The sequence below is a fragment of the Gracilinanus agilis genome, chromosome 2, assembly GCF_016433145.1.
Source record: "Gracilinanus agilis isolate LMUSP501 chromosome 2, AgileGrace, whole genome shotgun sequence".
Classification (NCBI taxonomy): Eukaryota; Metazoa; Chordata; class Mammalia; order Didelphimorphia; family Didelphidae; genus Gracilinanus; species Gracilinanus agilis.
Genome location: NC_058131.1, coordinates 516,759,841 through 516,784,336, shown reverse-complemented (window position 1 = coordinate 516,784,336; position 24,496 = coordinate 516,759,841). Strand labels below are relative to the sequence as shown.

At 34.4% G+C, this 24,496-nt stretch overlaps 1 protein-coding gene across 2 annotated transcripts in view; it reads left to right on the top strand.

Moving 5' to 3' along the window:
• Nucleotides 1–24,496, top strand: part of PRKD1 (protein kinase D1) — a 181,023-nt gene that overhangs the window by 49,951 nt on the left and 106,576 nt on the right. Inside the window, exons 2-4 of one of the 2 annotated variants that reach the window (XM_044665051.1) lie at nucleotides 17,754–17,885; nucleotides 20,546–20,710; nucleotides 24,010–24,029. In XM_044665051.1, the coding sequence (XP_044520986.1) occupies nucleotides 17,754–17,885; nucleotides 20,546–20,710; nucleotides 24,010–24,029 (317 nt within the window). The remainder of the gene's footprint in view (nucleotides 1–17,753; nucleotides 17,886–20,545; nucleotides 20,711–24,009; nucleotides 24,030–24,496) is intronic. The other variant, XM_044665050.1, reaches the window with a different exon arrangement.

Here is a 24,496-nt window from a genome sequence, read left to right as displayed (position 1 = left end):
TTCCAAGTTTTTTTGTGATCATTTTATTTGTCATTTCTTATGGAGCAAAACATTCTCTATTTCTAATAAGGGGACTGTTGTCCTTCCTGCTATCCAAGTTTACAAGCTTGGAGTTAACATTGGCTCCTCACTCTCCTTTACTCTAAACATCTAGTTAATTAGTAAGTCTTATGGTTTCCTCCATCTCTTTAATCTTTTCCCCTTCTCTGCCCTCAGAGTCACTTCAAATACAGGAATACCTTCCTAACTGGTCTCTAAGCTTCAAGCCTCTATCCCACTCAATCTAGCTTCCTTATAGCTGCCAAAGTGATTTTCCTTAAATTCAGTTTTAAATCATAGAATTTAGACTTAGAAAGGAAATACTTCAAACATCCATGCATACATATGTACATGTTATCTACTCCAATAAGTCATTAGCCCTTTGAAGGCAAGGATTTCTCTGTTACATAGTAAGTGCTTAATAAATGCCTATTGATTGATTGACAATGTCTTTGGAAAAACCTGTGAATGAAAAATAAATAATGAATGGCTGAGTGAAATTAAAGTAAGATTTGAAGGCCAAAATAATTGTATATTTTATAGCAGCATTAACAATCTCAGATGTATCTATGTGGGCCACGTATTGACTTAGTTTTAAAATGCAATATTATCTATGTTTTATCATGTTTTTATTTATTTTCTTAAATATTGCTGTTATATTCCAGCCACACAATTTGGTACCTCTGGATATATCCTGGGCTTACTATTTGATACCTCTGATGTAGAAAACCATTTATAACAAAGATCTAGAAATTAATGGAATGACAGAATTGCTATACTTCTTATAGTAACATCCCAGTCAGACAGAAATTTTTGATACAGTTCCTCTTGTCTGTGGTCTTTTGTAAGTGGTCTAAAAGGAAATTTCTGTGCTGTGTTCTCCATATAAATTAGATCATTATCCTCTTAAAGTCATGATGTTTCCTCTACATGAGCCAGCTTTCTAGAAAACAGACCTGACCTTTCTTACCTAACTATAAAAGGGGCCTGGGGAGCCTGCACTTATTAACTAGAATTTGGCTGACATTTTTACTTGATTTCATATTTTTTTTCTTCCATATTGGACACATGGGGCCAACCATTCATGTTTTTTTCTTGACCTGAGATGCTCTCCAATCTGTCTCCAGCTGTGACACTTGTCATTCAGCCCCATCAGGATATGGTGACTCTTCTTCTCCATTGCAAATCCTAAATGCTAATTAATCCATCTTAAAATAGGGACTAGCAGCTACCCCATGGGCTTAGTAGTTCCATTTAATTATTTAGCATAAACTTGAAAGGTAGAGAGCAAGTCTCTTTCCTTGAGGTGCTCTATCCCAGAAAGTTAGCTAAGGAAACACTTTATTAAAAGTCTAAAGACCTAGTTTCTCAAAGTCTTTGTGTCCAAGAGTCATAGTGAGAAGAAATCTTGCCTTAACTTTTGTTTTTCTAGATATTTTCTTGAAATAATCGTAAAAGATGTTAGAGAGAAAATCCCTTGGAGGCATTCTGTTCACTGAAATTCTGCCTCAACTATTCCAAAATATCCACTATTTTTTCCTTACAATTTGTCAAATGAATTCCATTGATACAATTTTGAGAAATTTTGCTTTTGAAATGTTGTGCCCAGTACAACTTAGTATACATGTTGCACCAGAGCATAAAAGGCAGGCAACAGTTGTTTAAATATTTGTGGGAAGAATGTAGTGTAATAAATGGAACAAGGCTGGATTGGAGACTTGGGTATTGAAGGTATGCTGCTGTCTAATAGTATGACCTTGGACAGATCAAGCAACATTTCTAGGCTTTGATTCCCTTATCTACAAAATGAAAGGTTTTGACTAATATGTCTAAGAATTTTCTTAGAACTAGAATGATCTCTGCCCTTCAGTCAAGTAGAAAGGATGATTGTAGAGAGAATCTATGGTGACCTTTAAACTGGTAATTAGACTTTAGCTCACAGAAGGTAGAATATTATAATGGAAAGTTTGCAAGATTTGATATTTAGGGATTTCAATTAAAATTCTGTCTTAAGTATCTCTGTGATTATGAGATAACCATTTGGTCAATCAGGGCTTCAGTTTCTTCATTATAAAATGATAGATTTTAATCAGATAGCCCTCCTGGTTCCTTTCAGATTTAGAACCATGATCCTATGATGATTTAATGATCTATAGCTCTATAGGGGTCTTATATTTTGCAAGGTCATTAGATTTCATTTGATATAATGAACTCTGAGACTAGAAACTTCATTGGTTTTATTTGGGTGTTCTCTCTTTCTCTCTCTCTCTCTCTCTCTCTCTCTCTCTCTCTCTCTCTCTCTCTCTTTTAAGTAATCCTTACTTTCTATCTTAGTAACAATTCTAAGACAAAATAGCAAAGGCTAGAAAAAAGGGATCAAATGCTTTCCCCAGGATCTCACAGCTAGGAAATTCCAGAGCCCAGATTTGAACCCAGGTCCTCTTGACTTTAGGCATGGCACTCTCTATCTTAAGCCACTTGAACTGCCTCTAATTACAGTCTTAAAGAGTTAGTTGGATGTTCATTAATTAGGGGAAATATTATTGTTCCATAAAAAAGATGAACAAGATGATCACCAAAAAAAATCCCCAAAGGGGGCAGCTGGGTAGCTCAGTGGATTGAGAGCCAGGCCTAGAGACGGGAGGTCCTAGGTTCAAATCTGACCTCAGACACTTCCCAGCTGTGTGACCCTGGGCAAGTCACTTGACCCCCATTGCCTACCCTTACCACTCTTCCACCTATAAGTCAATACACAGAAGTTAAGGGTTTAAAATTTAAAACAAAACAAAACAAAAAAAAACAACCCAAAACCTGGAAAGATGTATAAATTGATGCAAAGCACAATGAGCAGGATCAGGAGAACATCATACACAATAATAGCAATAATGTGTACTGATCAACTGTGAATAATTTAACTATTTTCAGCAACGCCAGGATCTAAGACAACGCTAAGGGACTCATGTATCAGCTGCTGTAGAAGGAACTGATGGGGTCTGAATGAAGATTGAAGCCTATCATTCTTCATTTTATTCTTGTCATGAATTTTTCTGTAGTATAAGCATTGTATATCTTTTTTTCACATGACAAACACAGAAATATGTATTGCATGATAACACATGTTCAACCTATTAAGTATTACTAGCCATCTCAGGGAAGGAGGATGAGGGGAAGGAGAGAGAGAACGTGAATTGTAAAATGTAAGAAAACAATTATTAAAATCGTATCTACATGTAATCTAGAAAAAAATATAAAAGGAATAAATAAGGAGAAAAAAGAACTAATGATCTCTGAGAGTTTGTGACTTGCCTACTGTCATATAGCTAGTGCATAACAGGGTGGGGTTTGTGAAGATCATCAGAAGCATATACACCCCACTTATCCTTAAGTATGGGGAGGTCTATGACCCACATGTGCTATAGTAGATGATGAATAAGAAACCCACTGACTACCCCCTGGGCAGTCCTAAGAAAAGCTAAAGCTGCAATTGGTCCATGTAAAGTGGAAGGAAGGCATAGGAAGTGATGAAAGGAATGGTCTTTAAAAGTGGGAGAAACTTCCTGTGATCAGCTTTTTCACCTTTGAACTTGACCTTGAAGGAACTCTGGCTTGGGACCTCAGACTGCTCTTATATTTTCCCTTAGAACTACCACATGGGTGAGTGAAAAAAGCTGACTCCCTTTCCTGGCTTTTCTGGAGTAACTAGCTTCCAGAGAGACCCCTTATCTTGGAGGAGGCTTTGTCGCTAAAACCCTTGTTTAATTTACCTCCGGGCCCCCCTTTGCTGGGGCCTCTGAAGTCCTGCCTGGTTTAGCCTAGGTCTGAGTAATTATCTACTCTCTCTCTGATTTCCTTACTTTCACTCTTTCTCCTTTTGTAAATTAAATTACCATAAAAGGGAAAAATGTGAAGATTATGTTTGGACTGGATATTTCAAGTTTGGTTGCCAGGGACTGATTACTCAATTCCAAATAAGAGGCCCAAGTTAGGATGACTTTTATGGTGGTTTATTTACAATTAGGAAGGTTGAAGGTAGGGAAAATGGGAGAGAGAGAGAAACTCTGTCCTGGACCCGAGGCCTGAACCAGGGAGGCTTAGAGGCCCCAGCAGAGGGGTCACAGAGGTTAATTAAACAAGGCTTCTAGTCACGAGGCCTCCTCTAAGAAGAGAGGCCTCCTTGAGGCTAGAGCCTCCAGAACCACCAAGGGAAGAGAAAGAGAGTCAGGCTAACTTACCCACATGACAATTCAAAGGGAAGCAGACTGAGGTCTCACCTGAGCTCCTTCAACACCAAGTTCAAAGGGACAAAAGCCCCACACAGGAAGTTACCATCATATTTAAAAGGTAGCAGCTTTTGTCACTGCCTGTGACCACCTCCAGTTTCACATGGACAAATGGCAGCCTCAACACTTTTTTGGACTACCCAAGAGGCAGTCACTTGTTTTTGATTTGTCACTTACTATCACACGTGGGTCACAGACCTCCCCCTCCCCACTTAATTCTAAGTTGGGTGGTGTGACATTATTTCTGGTGGCTAAAGTCTAAAGAATGAATGAGGGTGAGCTAATTCCATTTACACCCCCCCATGATCCTTGGGTGCCTCCCCCCCCCATGATCCTTGGGTGCCTAGTCTCCCCAAGTGATCACTTTTCACAATCATCTTGTACACACAAAGGTCTTCTAACTACAATAGTTAGAGATAAGAGGGAGTTGGAAAAGAGAGAAAGCAAAATCAATGTTTTGCTGGCACATTGACAAAAACCAATTGAGGACAGTCCCCTTTTGGCATAAAAATGTACATTAAAAATAACTGTTTGACCCCCATCAGTTCAATCAGTACACCCAAAAGTTCATTCTGGATCTTCTTGATGCAATGTAGATTCTTCAGACATATTTCTGCAAACAGTTCATTCTCTGGATTAAGGAGTTTGCAAGCTTCTTTTCCTGAAAATTTTTCTCGAACAAAAATTTTATTTTTGGATTTTATAAAAATACAATCATAAAAAGTCATCCTGATTCGAGTGATAATTTCAGTGACCACTTTTTTAATATATTTAGTCCAACCTTTCATTTTTAACCCTTATGGCGGGTAGAAACTCTATGTCTTTTTCTTTCTTTTTTTAGTTTGTTTGTTATATTTCCTATATATCTCCCTCCCTATGCTAGAGAAGGCCTCATTTGATAATATATAGATATTGATATAGACATTCATGTATTTTTCTATTCATCAGTTGTTTTTTTTCCTGGTGGTAGACTTTCACAGTCATTCTTCAAAAAATATTTCTGTTGTTGAATGTATTGTTCTCTTCATCCTTCTCATTTTGCTTTTCATAATTTAACTTAGGACTTTCTGGTTTTTTTTATTAATTTGATTCTCAGTTTTTTCTGTGCAGGAGTATTTCATTATAATTATATTTCTTAACTTGTTTAGCCATTCCCCAACTCATGGGCAATCCCTCATTTTCCAATTCTTTGCCACCACATTGAGCTACTAGTCTTCCCAATTCCAATACCAGTACTCTATTATGACATGCTTCCTATATGTGGTACTCTTAGAGCAGGGATCAGCAACCTTTTTGGCTGTGAGAGCCATAAACGCCACATTTTTTAAAATGTAATTTTGTGAGAGCCGTACAGTGCTCACAGTGCACGCTCCTGTAACAGCACCTGAAAAAAAAATTGACTTTATGGCTCCTGCAGAAAGAGCCATACCTTGCTGACCCCTGTCTTAGAGTATCCCAACAATTGCCTCCTTAATTAAGCTTTTAGTGGATTCATATGTGTGTTTGGATCCTAAGCAAGTGTCTCATTGCAAATCAGGGAGAATAGCTTCATCTAAAAACTTACTCTAGCATCACCTCTGATTCACATTTTAAAATATTTAGTTCCTGAAAGCTTTAACTTTTTCCCTTTCCCATAATCTCCCAATGAAGGAAATAAAAGACTATTAATCAGACACTGTGACATACTGTGAAGGGGACATGGCTTAGAATGTGTCAGTGGTTAAATTGGAAGCCATCATTTATATCTTTCACATAAACTCCATCTTAGATGTATCTATTAGCATAAGCACCCCTTCACTATTTTCTCCATCTCTGCAGTTATTTAGTGCCACATATATGCATATATGCATAGTACTCTGGTGTGTATGCAATGATGGTGCCATATGCAATCCATGTCTTCAAGAAGCATGATCACGAACTTCTTAAATCACAATATAATTAAATCTGAAAGTGATGTGTAGAAAATAAATATGATCTGTGTTTGAAGGTTGGTCAAAATGCACAATTCAAAGAGAATATTTGTAAAGGGTAGGAATATCCTAGCAAACACAAAATCTAAAATTCTGACTTGTACCTAAGTCTAAGGTAATCAAAGAAAATATTTCTCAGAGTTTGGTAGAAAAGGTAGAATATAGCTGATCCTTGATTCTCTAAATTATGATTTATACTCCTGTAAATAGTTCCAACCATTGGTTTCTCTTTCAACTTTTGGGATTAATGATTTTACTTTTTTCAATGACATTTCTTTGGTTACTGGACAGGTCTATCCCTCAAGTCCCCTGGTGGTGTTATTCCCTCTTTGCTCCTTTCTTCTTCATTGACCTCAATCATGCAAGATACTTCTTATCAAAAACAGACTCTCTCCCATGCAAGGTTCCTAACATTGACAGTTACAAGGAAGAGAGATGGATATTGCTTGAATGATAAAGGAAGGCTTTGTGATTCAGTTAATGGATAAAGTGCTGGGCCTGAGTCAGAAAGACCTAATTTCTAGTTTTTTGTCCTCAAACTAGCTGTGTAACCTGTTTGCCTCAGTTTCTTCTTTTTGCCAAAAAAAAAACCAAAAAACCCTAAATGAGGTCATGAAGATATGGGCATGACTAAAATGACTCAACAACAACAACAAATGCATAAAGATGAGAAGAATTCCAGGTAGCTTTGGCTTATAGTATAAAATAAGTTAGGAATGAACATGACCTCTCTAGAACATAGTCAATTGTTCTTGGTAAACCAAAGAGTTAGTGTTGGGAAGTACTGCAAGATAAAGTTAACTAGTTAAACTGAATACCAACCTTTGTTCAGACATAGACTTGTACATAATTCATGTCCAATAACTATTTGTTGATTGGATCCCATAGATAAGTCTTAAAGTTATTGGGAAAAGATAAGAATGTGATGTAATGAAATTTAGGAAAGTTAAACTGTCTAAAAGTGGACAAAAGAGCTGGGAAGAGAAGAGTTTGAGAATATAGAGACCAGGAAAAACTAGAACAAGTCTCTTTCCTGGCTCCTAAATAATTTTTATAAGTAAATGGCAATAATACTACTGTCAGGTCCATATCTCGAAGAGTTCAAAGAAAAGGAAAAAAGACCTAGTTGTATAAAAATATTTATAATGGCTTTTTGTGATGACAAAGAATTGAAAATTTAGGGGATGCTCATCAATTGGAGAATGACTGAATAAGTTGTGATATACTATTGTGATGGAATGCTTTTGTGTTCTAAGAAATGAAGGGCAGGATGGTTTCAGAAAAACTTAAAAAGATTTATATGAACTCATGCAAACTAAAGTGAGCATAATCAGGAGAACATTGTACACAATAAAAGCAATTTTATAAGGATGATTATTTTCAAAGACTTAGCTACTTTGGTATATTTTTAGCATTGAGTAGTTCTCATCTTTACTAAGAGAAATTCTTCCACCTATGCCTTTGACCTCATCTCTTGACTTTTCCTGTAGAGACTTTGTTCAGTCATTATGCTGTCTCATTTTAACTCATTCCTCTTTCTTTTTCCTCTCTTCCCTTCTCTCTGCAAACATTCTTATCTATGTTTTGCTTTAAAATAAAACAATAAAAAAGCTTCTTATGGGAGGGCCATACATATTATCCCTTCTAGCTATCACCCTGTCTCTTATCTTGCCAGAACTTCTAGATAGTTCACATTCACTTCTTCATTATCCATTTTTCAACCTATTATCATTTGAATTTCTTTCCTAGCATCCCACTATAAATGTTCTCTTCAAGGTCATCAGTACAATTTCATAATTGTCTAATTCAATCACCTTTTATTAGTCACTATTTTGATAAAATTTCTACAGTAATCGACACTGTTAATCACCCCTCCCTTTACCACTTCTCCTTTCCCACTTGCTCCAATTTTTTTGGCTCCCATAGCCCTATCTTCTTAACTTGATGAGGACTTCTTTGTTTCTTTCTCTTCTTATTTCTCCTAACTCCTAATTCTGATCTTTGCCATAGAATGTCCATAATTGTTGTTGTTTTAATTTCTAAACTCTTTTCACAGCTGTTTTTTTTTTTCTTTTTCTTAGTTTCGTATGTCATCCTGCTGAGGATAACTGACCAATCTATATGTCTAATCCATCACTCTTCCCAGAACTCTAGTCTTACAATTCCAACTGTGCTTTTTGGACATGTCTCACTTAAAACTCATGCTCAAAATATTTAAAACTGTGTTGGGGGTCAAGGGGACTGAGTTAAAATCCTTTCTTTGTTACTTCTTATCTGATACCGTTTAAGTCATGTAACCTTTCTAAAGCTTAGATTCCCTGTTTTTCAAAGAGAGAATTGAAAGAAATCTCTGAGAACCCTTCCAACTCTCAATCTATGATACTGTGTTTTTTCTAATTGAAATTTTTCTGTTTCTCATCTCATCAACTTTCTCATCTCTGTTGGTGTCATGATAGTTCTTCCAATTTTGCAGGCTTAAAACTTCAAAATACTCTTACTCTTCTTTCCCTCCATAAATTATAGGTGCCTATATAATTAAAGCAATGAAAAAGGAAGGTTTTTCATCGCTTTAATTTATACCCTTATTATATCTCACCTGGACTACTATCACAGTCTCTGAACTGGTTTTCAAGCTTCCTGTTTCTCCTTTTTTTCCAGTCCTTCCTTAACAAAGATATTAAGATAACTTTACAAATATACAGATATGTTCAATTGGGTCCTAGAATTTATGACTCCTTTAACCAGGCTCCTAATTACTTTATCTCATTTTGAACTGCATGATACCACACATTCAACTGTAGCCAATAAATGAACTCATATAATCAAATATCTCCAGTCAAACTTAGTCGCTTACTCTACTCCATTCTGCACCTTCTCTTTCCAACTTTTAAAATATTTACAATGACTATTCTTTATTAGTAGAATGGGCTTTCTCTGAATTTATTCTTATTGAAATTTTTATTTTCTTTCAAAGCCTAGCCCATGTGCTACCTACTCCAAGAAGTTATTGCTTGTACTCATAAAAAGAAGTGATTCCATTCTCCTGTCATTTCTCATACTATGCTATTTGATCTCCCCTACCTCCCATCTGTTTTGATTTTTATTTAACTATAGATATTTCCCTCTTTTCTCTTGTATTTACTAGAACATATCTTTCTTTTTTAAACCCTTACCTTCTGTCTTAATATCCATTCTAAGAATACTGACAAGGGCTAGGTAATTGGAGTTAAGTGACTTGCCCAGTGTCACACAGTTAGGAAACTTCTGGGGCCAGATTTGACCCAACGTCCTCCCAACTCTAGCCCTGGCACTGTGCTGCCTAGGTTCCTTAGAACATATATTTCTTGAGGATAGATATTCAGTCATTTTCTGTCTTTGTATCTCTTAGTATATAGCATGGTGTCTTCCACAGCAGATACTTAATAATGTTTACAGAATTGTATGTAAACCAGGATATTTTATTAACAAGAAGAAATGTGTTTCTTAACAAGTTAGGGAAGAGAGTATACTATATATCTAGTATAATTCATTCCTAGAGCTTCATCCATTCATACATGCCTAGACCCTGTTAGGCCAATATTTTCATAATTTTAAATGAAATCACTTTATGATGATACATAAAGAAAAGTATCATTTTAAGTTTTTTTTTCAAGTGAAACGAGAATAAATTGGAACTGTTACTCATCAATATAGGGCCTAACTAGTGAGAATCTTTTCCAAGTACAGATTTTTCATATTTTCTGAAATTTGTAGGCTTGGAGATTTTGTCAGGATTCCTGAGAGATTAACTACGTATCCAGGGTTACAATGTCCTGTGGGCCATATGCATTAGAAGTGAGGCATAATGGGTGATATTCAAGTTGTATGATTTTCTTGACTCTATGTTTATCTCTTTTTTTATTGTCTTCTAAAACTTTCTCTCATTGAAAACTTCATTTAAAATTATAATCTCCTTAGCAAAGTGATAGGAAACTTTATCTTTAATCAAACAAAGAAAGGCTGCATGAGTCTAAAGTAAAATTCTTATGGACTGGGTTTTCACATATCTGTGAAATGAGGATACTGCCTACTTCAAAGATTTCCTGTGAGTCAAAAATGAGATTTTATATATAGGCATTATAATATCATTTATATATTTATATTCTCTATATATTATATGTGTATATGTACATATAAAGAGAAAGAATTCTTTACAAGATATGACACTGCTATCATCATTCATTCATCTTTCATCCATTGTGTCAGAATTTCAGGATCCTGATTATTCATTTGCCCTTTTTTATATACAAAGTTGTTTTTACTTTCTGATTTTGTCATCCAACATAACAATTATCTCTTGCAATTTTATGTCCTTTGAAGTATATCTTGTAATATCTTGACCTCGCCAAGAAGAATATTGGATTTGAAGTCAGAGGTCTTGACTTCAAATCTTGACTTTAATGCCTCTTAAATTTAACTTCAGGCAAGTCTCTTTAGCATCTCTGACTCTCAATTACTTCACATTTAAAATGAGATTGTTGGACTAGATTATCTTTATGACTCATATCTTTAAGTTGTACTTTGATGATTGAACATTTAGTCAAATATGTTAAATTTTCATCAAAGACAGCATAGTCAGAAGAGCAAAAACCTTATGTAGAACTTGGAAATTAATATTAATTTCATATTGATGCAGCTTTTCCAAATATTCAAAACAATGAACAAAACACATCAGCCCCCTCCCAAAATGCTTTTATCCTCAGCTCCTGGGTTTGGAGGGGAGTCAGTGCATGGTACTCATATGTAATTCACAAATATTTGTTGTCATTTTAATTTAATTTCATGATTTATATGTCATTATATACAAAGAATGTGCTCTGGGCATCAGAAAGTTAATCAGATATTTCAGTATTTTAGCCAAAAAAAAGAGAGAGAGAGAGAGAGAGAGAAGGATAGTCCATTTTATTTATATTGTTCAGCTCAAAATACAATATTTTGTTTAGTTCTCAATACTATGTTTTAAGAAGAATACTAGCAAATGAAAGCTATTCACTAGTAAGTAAATGCTATTGGTGAAGGGTCTAGAAACTACATCCTTAATGTAATAGTTGAAGGAATTGAATATAAAGAGGTAGGATAATATGTAGAATAAAAATGAATAATTATCTTCAAATGAGTGATAGATTGCCTTTTGAAAGAAAATAATGAGTTACCTTATTTTCTAGAAGCCAGAACTGAGGGAAAGGGAAGAGAACAGGCATTTATTAAGTATCTACTCAATAGATGTTATCTCATTGATAAGACAAATGAATGGCAACCACAGGGAGATGGCTGTTGTCTATCTATGGAAAAATTTTCTGTTCATTAGAGCTGTGGCCTAAATATGAAATCATCTGCATTGGGAAATGGTGATTGTCATAGTCACTGGAAGGGTTCAAACAGAAGCCAAATGACCATCTGTCAGGGATATCATAAAGGGTTTTCACGAATTGTGCAAGGTGTTGGAATAGATGGTCTTGTTGAATTTCTTTAAGTTTTAAAAATGATTTTACAATAACTTAATTTGAGTATCCTTCCTAAATCATAGTGGCCAAAATCTCAGACTTGCACAGTAGGAAAGCATTTTAGTAGCTATTTAGTTCCATCTATGCCTGAAAAAGTAGCCTCTCAGCAATGTACACCATATATGTTTACCTTTGCTTTAAAAGACCTCTAATGACAGAATTACCCAGAACCTCCTAGGACAGTCAATATATATTGGGAGTGATGTAACCAGTGGAAAGTTTATTGCTGTTTGTTCTGATATAAGACCTAACTTTCCCTCTTTACAACTCCACTCAGTGATCCTTGCTCTGCTCTCTTCAGAAAAACCGAATAGATGGTAGGATAGAATGTAAAAGACACTGTTTCTACACTTAAAGGTCTTGAGTACAAATTCTACCTCTGTGTGACTTTGGGTTAACTCCTCATGTTCTTGAACCTAAGTTTCTAAATATGTAAAATGAGGAGGTTGTATTAGATATCTGCTGAGATTCCTTCTACCTCTAAATCTATGCCCTAAACTCTCTACAGGATAAATCTTCCAATTTGTGAAGACACCTATAATATTCCCTTCTAAGTCTTGTCTTATCCAAATGCACATTTCATGGTCCCCAGAACCAGTGCCCCTCTCAATTTGACCCTAAAAACTAGAGGAAGAAAATAATTTCCTTATCATTAAATACAGAGGCTTGACCTCTAAAGATTCTTTATTTTGTTTTCTAGAGCTTCACTTTTTTAAATACAAGAACCAAACAGTTTATTCTATTTTATGCAACAATTTATAATGAACTTTAAAGGAACTACTGATTATCTGAGGGTTTCTGGCTCAATTACATGTTTCAAACACTCAGTGACCAAGTAAAGCATGTCATTTTCTCTTCTCATGCACACTGGAGCATAACAATGGACTGTGAATAGAGCAAATCAAAAAGACACAAATATAAGTGTAAAGGGCCTATTATACTCACATGCCTGTTATTTGATTTTAATTTAGATGGGACTGACTGATGATAAAAGAGTGGCAGATAACACATTGTTGCTGGCTTCCAGACTACAGGACACTTTCATATGCCTATTCTTATCAGTCCATTTTGGCTCTAAGACTTAAATGAACTTGAATTACAGTGTTCACTTTGTTTTCTGATCCTAAGTGATTATCTCTGAAGTGCAATTTTGTGATTAGTTGAGACAGCATGCATAAACTCAGCTAATGTTGATTTCCCCCAGGGTACAGAACAGGTAAATTCATAATGAATGGATGTTGTGTTTTGATTTCAAATGAATATAAAAACCTTACCATACTCTGTAGGTTTTATTTTTAAAATGTATTTAATTATTCTAAAATTAACAGAAGAATATTAAAATTGAACTTTAGAAATACGGCATTTAAACATAAGTCAAGGGTGCTAGCTGCTTGTGAATGTTAATTCTCTTGCAAAAGGAAAAACAAACTTATTTGCCACATTTTTTTTGGCACTATAATTCTTCAGGGTTTAATTGCTTGTGTCTTTCCCAAGTAATCCAAAGAAATGTCTAAAGCAATGTTGTCAAGCTCTTATTATCCTGGATTTGGAAAACACCAATGGGTATTCAGGTGGCATTTTTATAACAACCATCATCCAAGAAACTAGAATTACTTTACCAATACAGCAGTTAAAGGTAGACAGCACATTTTATAACCACTAGCTACATGTGACAAAAAGACATACGCTTACCTCACAGTATGTTTCAAACCACATCACATGCTATAGTGAGAAATGTATGTACCCAATTACACATGCCAAAAAATCCATGTCATATTATTGGCCCCAAAATGTTTTCCTTTCTCCTCCAGAGTTTGATTGTCCTCTGGCCTGCAAAGAATAGATCTTAAGGGTCAAATTTGGCAAGTTGTTTACTGGAAAAAGAGTACAAGATTAAATATCAGAGGACTGGGCTCAAATTCCATTAATGCCACCAAATCATCTGTATCCTTGGGAAGAAAAAATTTTAAGTTTCTTTATCAGGCCCCAGATCCTCATCTGTAGCATAACAGGCTTCACTTCTGTGATCATAAGTAACTTATTCCATACTCAAAACTTGGAATATGCTTTCTTGAATATTGGGGTGAAACTAGTTAATTAACCCCACTTGATCATTTTGGGGGGTGGAGTCAGTAGCTACAAATGTAAATGATTGCTTTTTAAAAATCTGTTCCTTCTTCTGAAACCATTCATATGTCTCCTCCCCAGTGTCTTCTCCCTTTCCATGGTTAGTCATTGAGACTGTAGTAAAAAAACTTAAATATTAATGCATTTATCAAAAACAGGCATTTGAGATACTCCACCCTGTATAGATGATAGTAGGATTTCATATTTTCTTTAACAAAAGAAATCAATATGCCCACTTGCTATATTGTTTCTGTCTTTGAGGATACTTGTAATGATTCCATTATTGCTTCGAATTTAGTTTCTGCTTTAAATGTATCTATGCAAGTAGGCACAAATCAAAGCACAAAAGAACTGAACAAATAGTATCATAGAGCTAGAACTTGATGAGAACTCAGAGGGTCATCTAGGCTGACCCCCTTCATTTTATAGTTGAGGAAATTGAGATACTTATTGGTTGATTGCCCTGTCCATGCTTCCCTTCCTCAGCACATGACCCAGTTGGATTCATGGTTAAATAGAAATTCGCTGGGACAGTTTGGAAGCTTTTGAGTGTCAGGAGAATGGAACAAGAAAGCAAGGCATGATGGAACTCAGGGATGATCAGATACTTTCTCCATCATGGCGTCTGGGCTGGTCATATGATCTTGAAAATATGGTAGGTGGCACAAATTCATGAGACTAATCTCTATTCTTAATGAGATCGAAGTAGATGATATTTTTATTTGATCAAATATGACAATGACAACAGTGAGAATACTTCAGTTTTAAAGATGAATAGCAGTGAGCCAGTCTGACCATTTCTCTCCTCCATCCCCTGTACTTTTCCCCTATAACTTCTAAGAAAATAGCCAAGCCCTAATTGTCTAGAAGAGAAATAACAATTCCAAATTCATTTTTTCGATATGACAGTACATGATGGAACTGTAATGCCTTCAAAAGTGCCACGTCTTATGTGAGAACTTTGTTCATTCTTTACAGTCTCCCTGTAACTTATCCTGTTAAAGAGTTGCCTGAGACTCAGAGGAACTAAATGACTTTCCCACAATCACATAACTTTGTATTTGAGATGCCACTTAGACTAAAATCCAGCATGCTGTCTTCTATACAATACAGACTCTCCATATCTCTGATTATAACCTTAAATAATCACGTAGAGTCTAAAGGACCTGAATTCTAGTCCAGAATCTGCTATGGAGTAATTGTATAACTTTGGGCATATCATTTTCCCGCTCTTAATGTATAACAGCAAGGCATGGAATGGATGATCATAAGGTCACATCTAGCTCCAAAATTCTATACCTGCTTGATCTGTATATTTTTTCCTTTAAATCGGAGATTCTTTCATCTGTTGTTTGTGAACTTTTTAACAAAATTTTTTTTTATAATTGTATTTCAGTATATCAAGTTTCCTTTTTAATCCTATTTTATTGTTGCTGTTTAGAAATTTTAATCACTTTTGATTTTTTGTGACCCCATTTGGGATTTTCTTGGCAAAGATACTGGAGTAGTTTGCCATTTCCTTCAGCAGTTCATTTTGCATATGAGGAAACTAAGGCAAACAGGATAAAGGGACTTGTCCAGCATCACACACCTAATAAGTGTCTGAAGCTGAACCTTAACTAAGATCTTCCTGACTCCAGGCCAGGCCTATACTGCACCACTTAGTTGCCATTATAATCCTATAAATTTTACTAATTTAAAAACATAATTCTGAAAATGGACCCTAGGCTTCACCAAACTGCAAAAGGGCTCTATGACACAATATAGGATAAGAACGCCTGTTTTAAATGGACTGCTCTATTTTGTTTTTCAGTGTCCTTTCCTGTGCTATATGCCGCTGTGCTTTCTGGAGTCAGGTGAACTAATATTAATTTAATACTTAACAATATTTGGTTCCTAAATACTTTGTAGCCACCAACATGCCACTTAGCTAATAAGAAGTTATTCTTAAAGATGAATTTGCATCCATAGGGATTTTCCCAAAAAACTTAGGAAGTTCTCAGGTTAGATAGAATCCTTCCAGAAAGGACCTTTATTTTCCTTTTCTCAGATGATTGACTGTTTCCCAAACATTTTTTTTAAGTTATTTTGCTTTATCCCAGCAATTTCAATAAGTTGACTCTGCTTTTTCAGTCAGATGCAGTTTATTTTATCAGGCATGGTTTGAGGGTTTCATTATTTAGTTTCTCAAAAAGCAAAGAAACAGTAACACCTTCCTTAATGCTCAATTTTCATTAGAAAGTCCCGCTTTGAAATCATTATCACATTTAATATTAAATTAGATTCACTTTTGGCAAAACCTAAATTTTGGACCTAATCTGCCTTTAAGCACTGATGCCATTATTATCTAGTGGAATCTCCCTACCTTCATTCTCCAAGGTTCCGGTGAAAAGATATTATTGTCTCTCCACAAATTTTAAAGCATTTATTTGAATATGTGCATGTAGGTGAAGATTTAGATGTTTCAGGTTAAACCTTTTATTATACTCTATGAGGGGGAAGGGAATAAATTGACTGACTACAAAAAGTTTATGAAAGCACAGCTGATATTCAGTTGTGTTTCAAAGAGCAGGCTGTGTTTTTTTCTTTTTATTCCCCCTACTTCCATAAAAAAAGAGAAGCATTTGTCTGTATCATAATTATTCATCAGTATTTGGTTTTCAGAATATGATGATTATCCCATCTTTGGAAATCATTTGCAAATTCTTAGCAAGGTCTCTCTTGGAAGACTAAAGTGCACATTAATGATAATTTTGAAACATAGAATAATAATGACTGTAGCAGCAAGGCCATCAGAAGAAAATAAGTCTCAGTTTTAAAGAAATGGCTTTTTAAAACTCTTCATCGGTCTCATAAAGACACATGGACACATATAAGGGCATACTCTAGACTTTATGATTATATGGTTTATAACCTAGTTTCCCTTCCACTGTGGAGAGACTCACACAGTTTTTTGTGTAAACTTCACTTGTCATGCTGATAAACTAACATTTTCCAATACTTCCGATTTCTTTAGCAGACTGACCTTTTTTTTCTCCCTCTTTATGATTATAATTATGGCTTCCATCTTTTTTTTTACTAATATATTTGTTTGCCAAGAATCAGTCATTTAAAAAAATACCTACATACACTAGGATTTTAGTATAACATAGAAAAATGGAGCAACACCTGCCTTCTCAGAGCTTATAATCTTATCGGAGGAAACAACATATACATGTAGAAGTATTTACAAAATATTTGCAAAGAAAATGCAGGGTAATTTGGTGAAGCATTAGAAGCTAAGGGATCAATCAGGAAAATCTAGAGGGTCTTAATTTAACTGAAGTTTGAAGAAAAATTTGATATTCTAATAGGCAGAGGTGAGGAGGGCATTTGTACTACATATATAAAGGACAGTTGATATAAATTGAATATTGTCCAGTCCTTTGAGAACAAAAAGTTATCTACTAGTCTAAATGGAAATTCAAATAATCAGAGACTGTGATTTCCCTGACTGTAGATTATCCAAGTTTCTTTGTCTGCTGCCTCTGTTTTGGCTATTTCTCACTTTGTTGATATCTGAGTCCATGAAAGAACATTAAAAAAAAAAAAAAAAAAAAAAAAAAAAAGAAAAGAGGTTACATTCTGGGGAGTCAAATGTGCTACTAATTAACAGACCTTAGGGAAAGGTTGAATCTAATGGTTAAGATGAAGCTTATATTATTGGAAGATCTCAGTTAACCATTGGCAAGGTGATTGTATGTTTTTTATTATATTTATTGACCCTATATTTCAATGGTTTTACTCTTTTGCAGCTTCTGCTACCTTTGAAGATTTTCAGATCCGACCTCATGCTCTATTTGTTCATTCATATCGGGCACCAGCTTTCTGTGACCACTGTGGAGAAATGTTATGGGGGCTTGTCCGTCAAGGACTTAAATGTGAAGGTATATTATGTTATGTCCCTTATTTAAACAAAATGGAAATATCTTTGAATTGCCTTTTTATTTCTTACCCTTTACTCACTCCATTTCTGCCCCCATAGCTTATCTTTTCACAAAATAATGATCTTAAAAGTACAATCAAATGAAGATTAAACATGCCACTAACCTTAAAATGAGATAGAGAAACACATTTTTAGAAATGACTAATATGGATTTTTCTTTTACTAAACTATGAAGATATATCTGGAAGGATTTTTTTTTTGTCTTTGATTTAATTTTTTTCTCTCTTGATACAAGAGTAGGCATGGCTCATGGGTAAGAAAGATTAATAAAGAATAAATATTAACTGAATGATTTTTAGAAGAAAAAATTCAAATTTTATGAGCTATAATCTAAATTTGGTTAGAAAAATAGACAGTTCTTCTGAGCTATACTTACCATCTAATATGATAAAAGAATGGTTTTGTGTTGAAAGATTAGAGAATACAAATTAAAATCTTATTAACTCAATCCCAAATTATGCAAAGTAAATGATTACATCAAAAGAACATATTGCATTTTAATAGATTAAAGATGTAGAAACTTATAACCTTTTTTACATGTCAATAAATTTGTATTTTTAAGATAGTAATTAGTTTTTCACTAGAATTATTTTAAAAGAATTCTGCCTCAGCTTCACAATTACAGAGAGAAAAAGAATTATACAATAGTTCTTTCTTACCAATGGCTCATTATTTGTTTTTTCTCATTTCATTGTTCTGAATGGAGTATTTTATTTGAATGTTGAACTTTCTGAATATTCTTTTTCCCTAATAAGTTTGTAATGTGAATCGATTTTATGCAATAAAAGAAGCTTATTCCTTTATTTCTTCAAGTGAAAATTTCACCATCTTTGATATATGGAGTAATGAATTGGTCCTTCAGGATATAAAATTCTTTTATTCCTTAGAGGGTATAAAAATATTGTTTTGATTCCCATGCAGAAATTCTTCCTCACCATTCCAAAGGAGTTCTTTATATATCACATCCTTCTTTGTTCAGCTTTTAATTTTCTTGTTTGGATTTTTTTTTGGTCTCTACTGAATTAATATCAGACCCTCTTTCAGTGATCTAATTTTCAAATTAAGTTTCAAGACATTTTGATTCCATATTAGTGAGAAACTGAGAATTTGCTTAAATAGTGCTTTTCTTCCTTCTTTGAGAAAGAAAACCCTCACAAATTTCCAAATTAAAGAAATAAATTAGTAAATAAATGACATGGAGATAAAAATGAATTTAATTGCTTAATAGATGAAGACTATCATCCATATTCAGATACCACTTATTAGTGAAGCCATTTTAATTCAGATTTCATGAAATTTATAAGCAAATAAGCCTAACTTTTACTGACCTTAGATACACTGTACTTACTTTACATATAGTGTGAAAATATCGTGGCAAAAAATTGGTGGTTGACCCAAGTTGAAACATAATTTATTAATTTTGTATATTAATATTTTGAGACATATGCATTATGACCAAACTTCCAGTATGGCCTAAATTCCAAATAATTCTCTAATTATAAATTCAAAGGGAAGACTTTTCCATAACCTAGCCTCATTCTAGACAGCCATAGAAGCAGAAGGAAGGGTTGAGTTGAAGTAGGTTGCCAAGAGCCTTAAGGTCTTCATGTAGGACCATGAATAGTTGAAATAGTAGTTCCTGAATCCTAACACTATCTTGTACTCTTGTTCTTTAGTTCTAGCCACATACCCACTTTTGTAGGGAGCAAAATCAGAATGCTAAGAGTCCATTAGAATGATGTGCCAGAATGAATGATATCTATGCATAATACATATTATTCATATATATATATATAAATATATATATGTATATATATGTACACACACACATGCTGAGAGGAGCGAGAAAAAAGACAGAGACAGAGAGAGAGATCTAAATATTCAAGTAAAAAAAATTCCCTCATGGGTACTATGTACTTTATCTCTCTCTCTCTCTCTCTCTCTCTCTCTCTCTCTCTCTCTCTCCCCACACACACACACACACACACACACACACACACCTACCTTTCAAGAAACTTGTTTCTCTTTTCTTATTCCGTGGGGAGTATGAAAAAGATAAAGTTTATTTCTATTATTATTTTTTTTAATACTGAGATGCTATGGTGCAATTACAGATTTGAAATAATGCATGCCCTTTAAAAAAGTAATTAAATAAACCTTACCTTTCTTAGAATCAATACTGTGTATTGGTTAAAGGCAGAAGAGTGATAAGGGCTAGGCAATGGAGCTTGCTTAAGTGATTTGCTCATAGTTACACATCTAGAAAGTGTTTGTGTTTGATTTGAACCTAGGACCTCTGACTTCAGGCTTGACTATCAATCCACTGAGTCACCTAGATGTTCTTGATGCATGTACTTTCAGCTGAAGTTACTGTATTGTTTTTTACCTTTTTTGTTATAAAATATGGAATGGGAATCATCTATAAACATTTGTACTATGAAAACAAAACACATCAAAGTGTCAAAAGTCAAAATCAGATTTATATTGCAGAATGAACTCCAAGGAAAATTCAAGAAATTGCATTTAAAATCAATTTATCCCTCATGTTTATTGTATATGGTATTGTATAACCTTAAATATGATGTGTTATTCTTCTTCCAGGATGTGGCCTGAACTACCATAAGAGATGTGCATTTAAAATCCCTAATAACTGCAGTGGTGTGAGGAGAAGGCGGCTATCCAATGTTTCTTTAACAGGGCCGTCTACTGTCCGCACAACATCTACGGAACTCTCAACTAGCACCCAAGATGAGGCTCTTTTGGTATGTATTTCTATTTCATTTTCATATTTAAGTGATAAGGAGAGCTTAAAATAAAGAATTGCAGAATAAGTTGAATAAGATTTGTCAAAAACTTTGATGATATGTTTGTTTAATGATTTTTTCATCTTGATCAAGTGACAATTTAGAAAATATTTCCCACTTTTAGGTCTTATTTTACCTCTTAACCTTAATCATGGGAGAAAGACTTTGTTCTTCTACCCACTCCACCCCAGACTCAGGCTTATGTATTAAAGGGAAGCAAGGAAGATGAGATTTCGCTTAGTTCAGTAGTCTTATTCCTGACTCCTTACCATCTACCAGTCCTGAATAGCTCAAGATTTTACTGGTCATAGAGTGGGATCTGTTCCTTGTTGCCTGCATCAATCCTAATGTAGCTTATTGCCTGCATGATTTAACTCTGCACTGGAATTTTGAACATGAAAAATAAAGACAATATAAATAGACAAATTAAATAGCATCTATTTAATCTTTTGGACAGTCAACATCAAGAAAATGTAAGGGAGATCCCATCCTCTTTTTTTACGAAAATCTCAAAATTTACTTACGCAAGCCTTCCTCAGTGAATCAGGTCCTCAGTTTGAAGATCTTCACAAATAGAAAAAAAAAGATGAAGATATAGATAATTAAAGTTTGAGTTTTAATAGGGATTGGTGAGTCTTAGGCTTTTAATTTTTAAATACTTTTCTTCAATTATTCAAAAACTTTCATGTTTTTGGCAGAGAAAGGGATTGTGGGTGAGAAAAGATCCTTGTTATGTTATGTCTTCAGTTTCTCATCAAATTAGAGAAGAATTGCATTCCATCAACAGAATTGAGGTTGTCAAAATAAACTAAATCAAATACTACACATTCCTTAACTGATGAGACCCAAACCAAAACGATATATGATAGATAGTAGTTTAAGGGGATCTGTCTATATGCAAATGGATTATATTATTCTCATGGGTTTTTAAAAATATAAATAGGGCATTTATAAATATTTGTACTAAAAATTTAATATAGTCTTTAAAATTTCATATTTAAACTAGTGACTTAGTCTCATTAAAGTTGCTATGCTCCAAGTCAATTAAATTTGGATAAAAGAAAATGTTATAATACATATGAAAATAATTTTTGTCATCTTCATAATTAAAATGTTCCAATCATTGAGTTTGCTGTTGTTGCAAGTGACATGGAACACAAGAATTGGGCAATTATTTACTATTACTTCTAATTATCATCACTAAGAGGTTTGCTGTTTAACAAGAAGACAATCAAAGACAAATTGAGATAGTAAAATCCTCTTAAGTGAATATATAAATCATAAACAAATGGTAAGTCCTTGTTTTCATTTACCATCCCCCCAAAAATTTGTATAAATATAATATGTACTTTAAATAATCCTAATTCATCATGTGGCATACCTATTTGCAATGTCCATAAATAAAATTTAGTATCTTTCTATGATGCAACAAGATAATACTTATGGTAGAACACTACTTAAGTGTGATGAAGAACTCCCTAAAATTGCCTTAAGTGCCTTGCCTAGTGCTTTTAGATTTACAAAGCACTTTATATATATTGTATCATTTGATTGTCACAAAAACCCTGGAAGGTAGGTTCTGTTATCCTCATTTTACACATGAGGAAACTGAGGCTTAAAGAAATTAAATGTATTGCCCAAGGTCACACAACTAGCAAGTATCTCGGTGAGATTCAAATTCAAATCATCCTGACTCGTAAGTCTGACATTCATTTAATATTTATGTAACTGCTCTCCTTTATATTGACTTGCAATTTTATTTTTGTAACATTAAAACAAAACAAAACAGTGTTACATTCTGCCGAGAAATCTTTTATTAAGTATATGTTCTTAGATAGAATAGTAATAATAACAGGTAGGCAATTAGGATTAAGTGACTTGCCCAGAGTCACACAGCTAAGAATTATCTGAGGTCACATTTGAACCCAGGTCTCCCTGACTTTTGGCCTGACTCTGTCCACTGAGCTACCTAACTGCTTTGTAGTACGTTTTGAAATAGTTTTTAGAGTAATGTACTAAATATTGACACCCAAATGACTTTTCCTTTATTAAACAGACTATTTTGTCCCTCATGGTAAGGGTGCTTCGGTGAGTTGGACAACTACTCTTCCCTTTGAAATGCTGTACTTAATCCTCTGAAACTCTCCCCAATTTTGAGAGATGAAAAAACATACCACCCCAAGCAAAACATGCATTTTCTTCCTTTTGGGATTATGGACTATTCCAGGGCATGATGGCCATTTATGTTTATTGTCATTGGGGCATTTGACAATAACCCTATCCCTGTCAGAACTATGATAGTCCTTCTTCATAAAGCACCAAGACAAACCTAGTTCCCATTTTATGTTTGTCAGGGAGTGGGAAGGGGTTAATTCTACTTCCAGGGGATGGAGCTCTCTCTCTCCTTTGGAAAGGCAAGACCAATGCAAGAATGCATCAAGGGGAATTTTGGACCATTATGGAAATATTAATAATAAGCCTTAGTCAAGTTACTTTCATAAAGATCACATTTGATTCCTGAAAAGGACTAAATATATCATTTTATGTTTAGTTTCTATCTCTTGCTCTTACTCTGCTTACATTTCTTCCTTCCCTCTGTGTAATTTTCCTCAGGAAAAAATTTCCTCTGAAAACAATAAGGCAACTCATAAGCTTTTACTAAAAGCTTACCAAGCACTGGGCACCTCTGGAAATACAAAGAAATTAAAATAATACTCCCTGCCTTCAAAGCACATGTAGTCTAATAGAGAAAACATGTAAATTAGCAGGCACAGAAAAAATATGTGTAGAAAAGTAAAAAGGAAGCCATAAAAGGAGACAGGCTCTAGAGAAATGGAAAGGATTGGGCAGTGCAGTTATATCTAAAAAGAGAGAAGCATGCACGGACAAAAAGACTAATAGACTTTCCTAAGCAACAGGTAGATAGCATATGTGGTAGTTTTAATGTTCTGGAATTAGACATTTGTTAAGAGAAATAGATAGCTCTCAGGTTGTGCATTCGTGTATCCTGTATATGTTTTGGAGGGGAGAGGTAACAACATGTGATACTTCCTGAATAGTTTATCCTAAGAGAACAGATGAGCTTATTCACATCCCTTTATGGTCATCCTATTACAAAGCAGATTGTTTTCTGTTTTTTTCCACCCTTACCTTCTGCCTTAGAATCAATATTGATTCTAAGGAGGAAGAGTGGTAAGGGCTAGGCAATGGAGGTTAAGTGACTTGCCCAGGGTCACATAGCTAGGAAGTGTCTGAGACCAGATTTGAACCCAGGATCTCCTGTCTCAAGACATGGCTCTGTATCCACTGAGCCACCTAGCTGCTCCCAAATCAGATTATTTTTATTCTGGAAGTCACTTAAAGTTATTTTCAATATCCTAGACATGAGTTTCTATTATTGAGTTAAGTCATTGGCATTATATTCTCAGCTTGCATTCATCAAATCCACTTGACTGAAGTGGGTTTGTGGGGAGGGAATCAGGAAATATAAGTGAATGCTTTGCAATTAAAAGTGAACTTGGGCAAGTAACTTAAACTCTCTTGAACCTTTTTATTCATCTATAAGTAGATGATGACACCTATTTTTTGCAAGATGGTATGGCATAGTAGAGAAAGAACTGAATTCTGAATCAAAACACTTGAGCTAGCTTGAGTATTATCTTTGTCCCTTTCCTCTGTTTATTATCTCTAACTTAGATTTATATATATATATATATATATATATATATATATATATATATATATATAT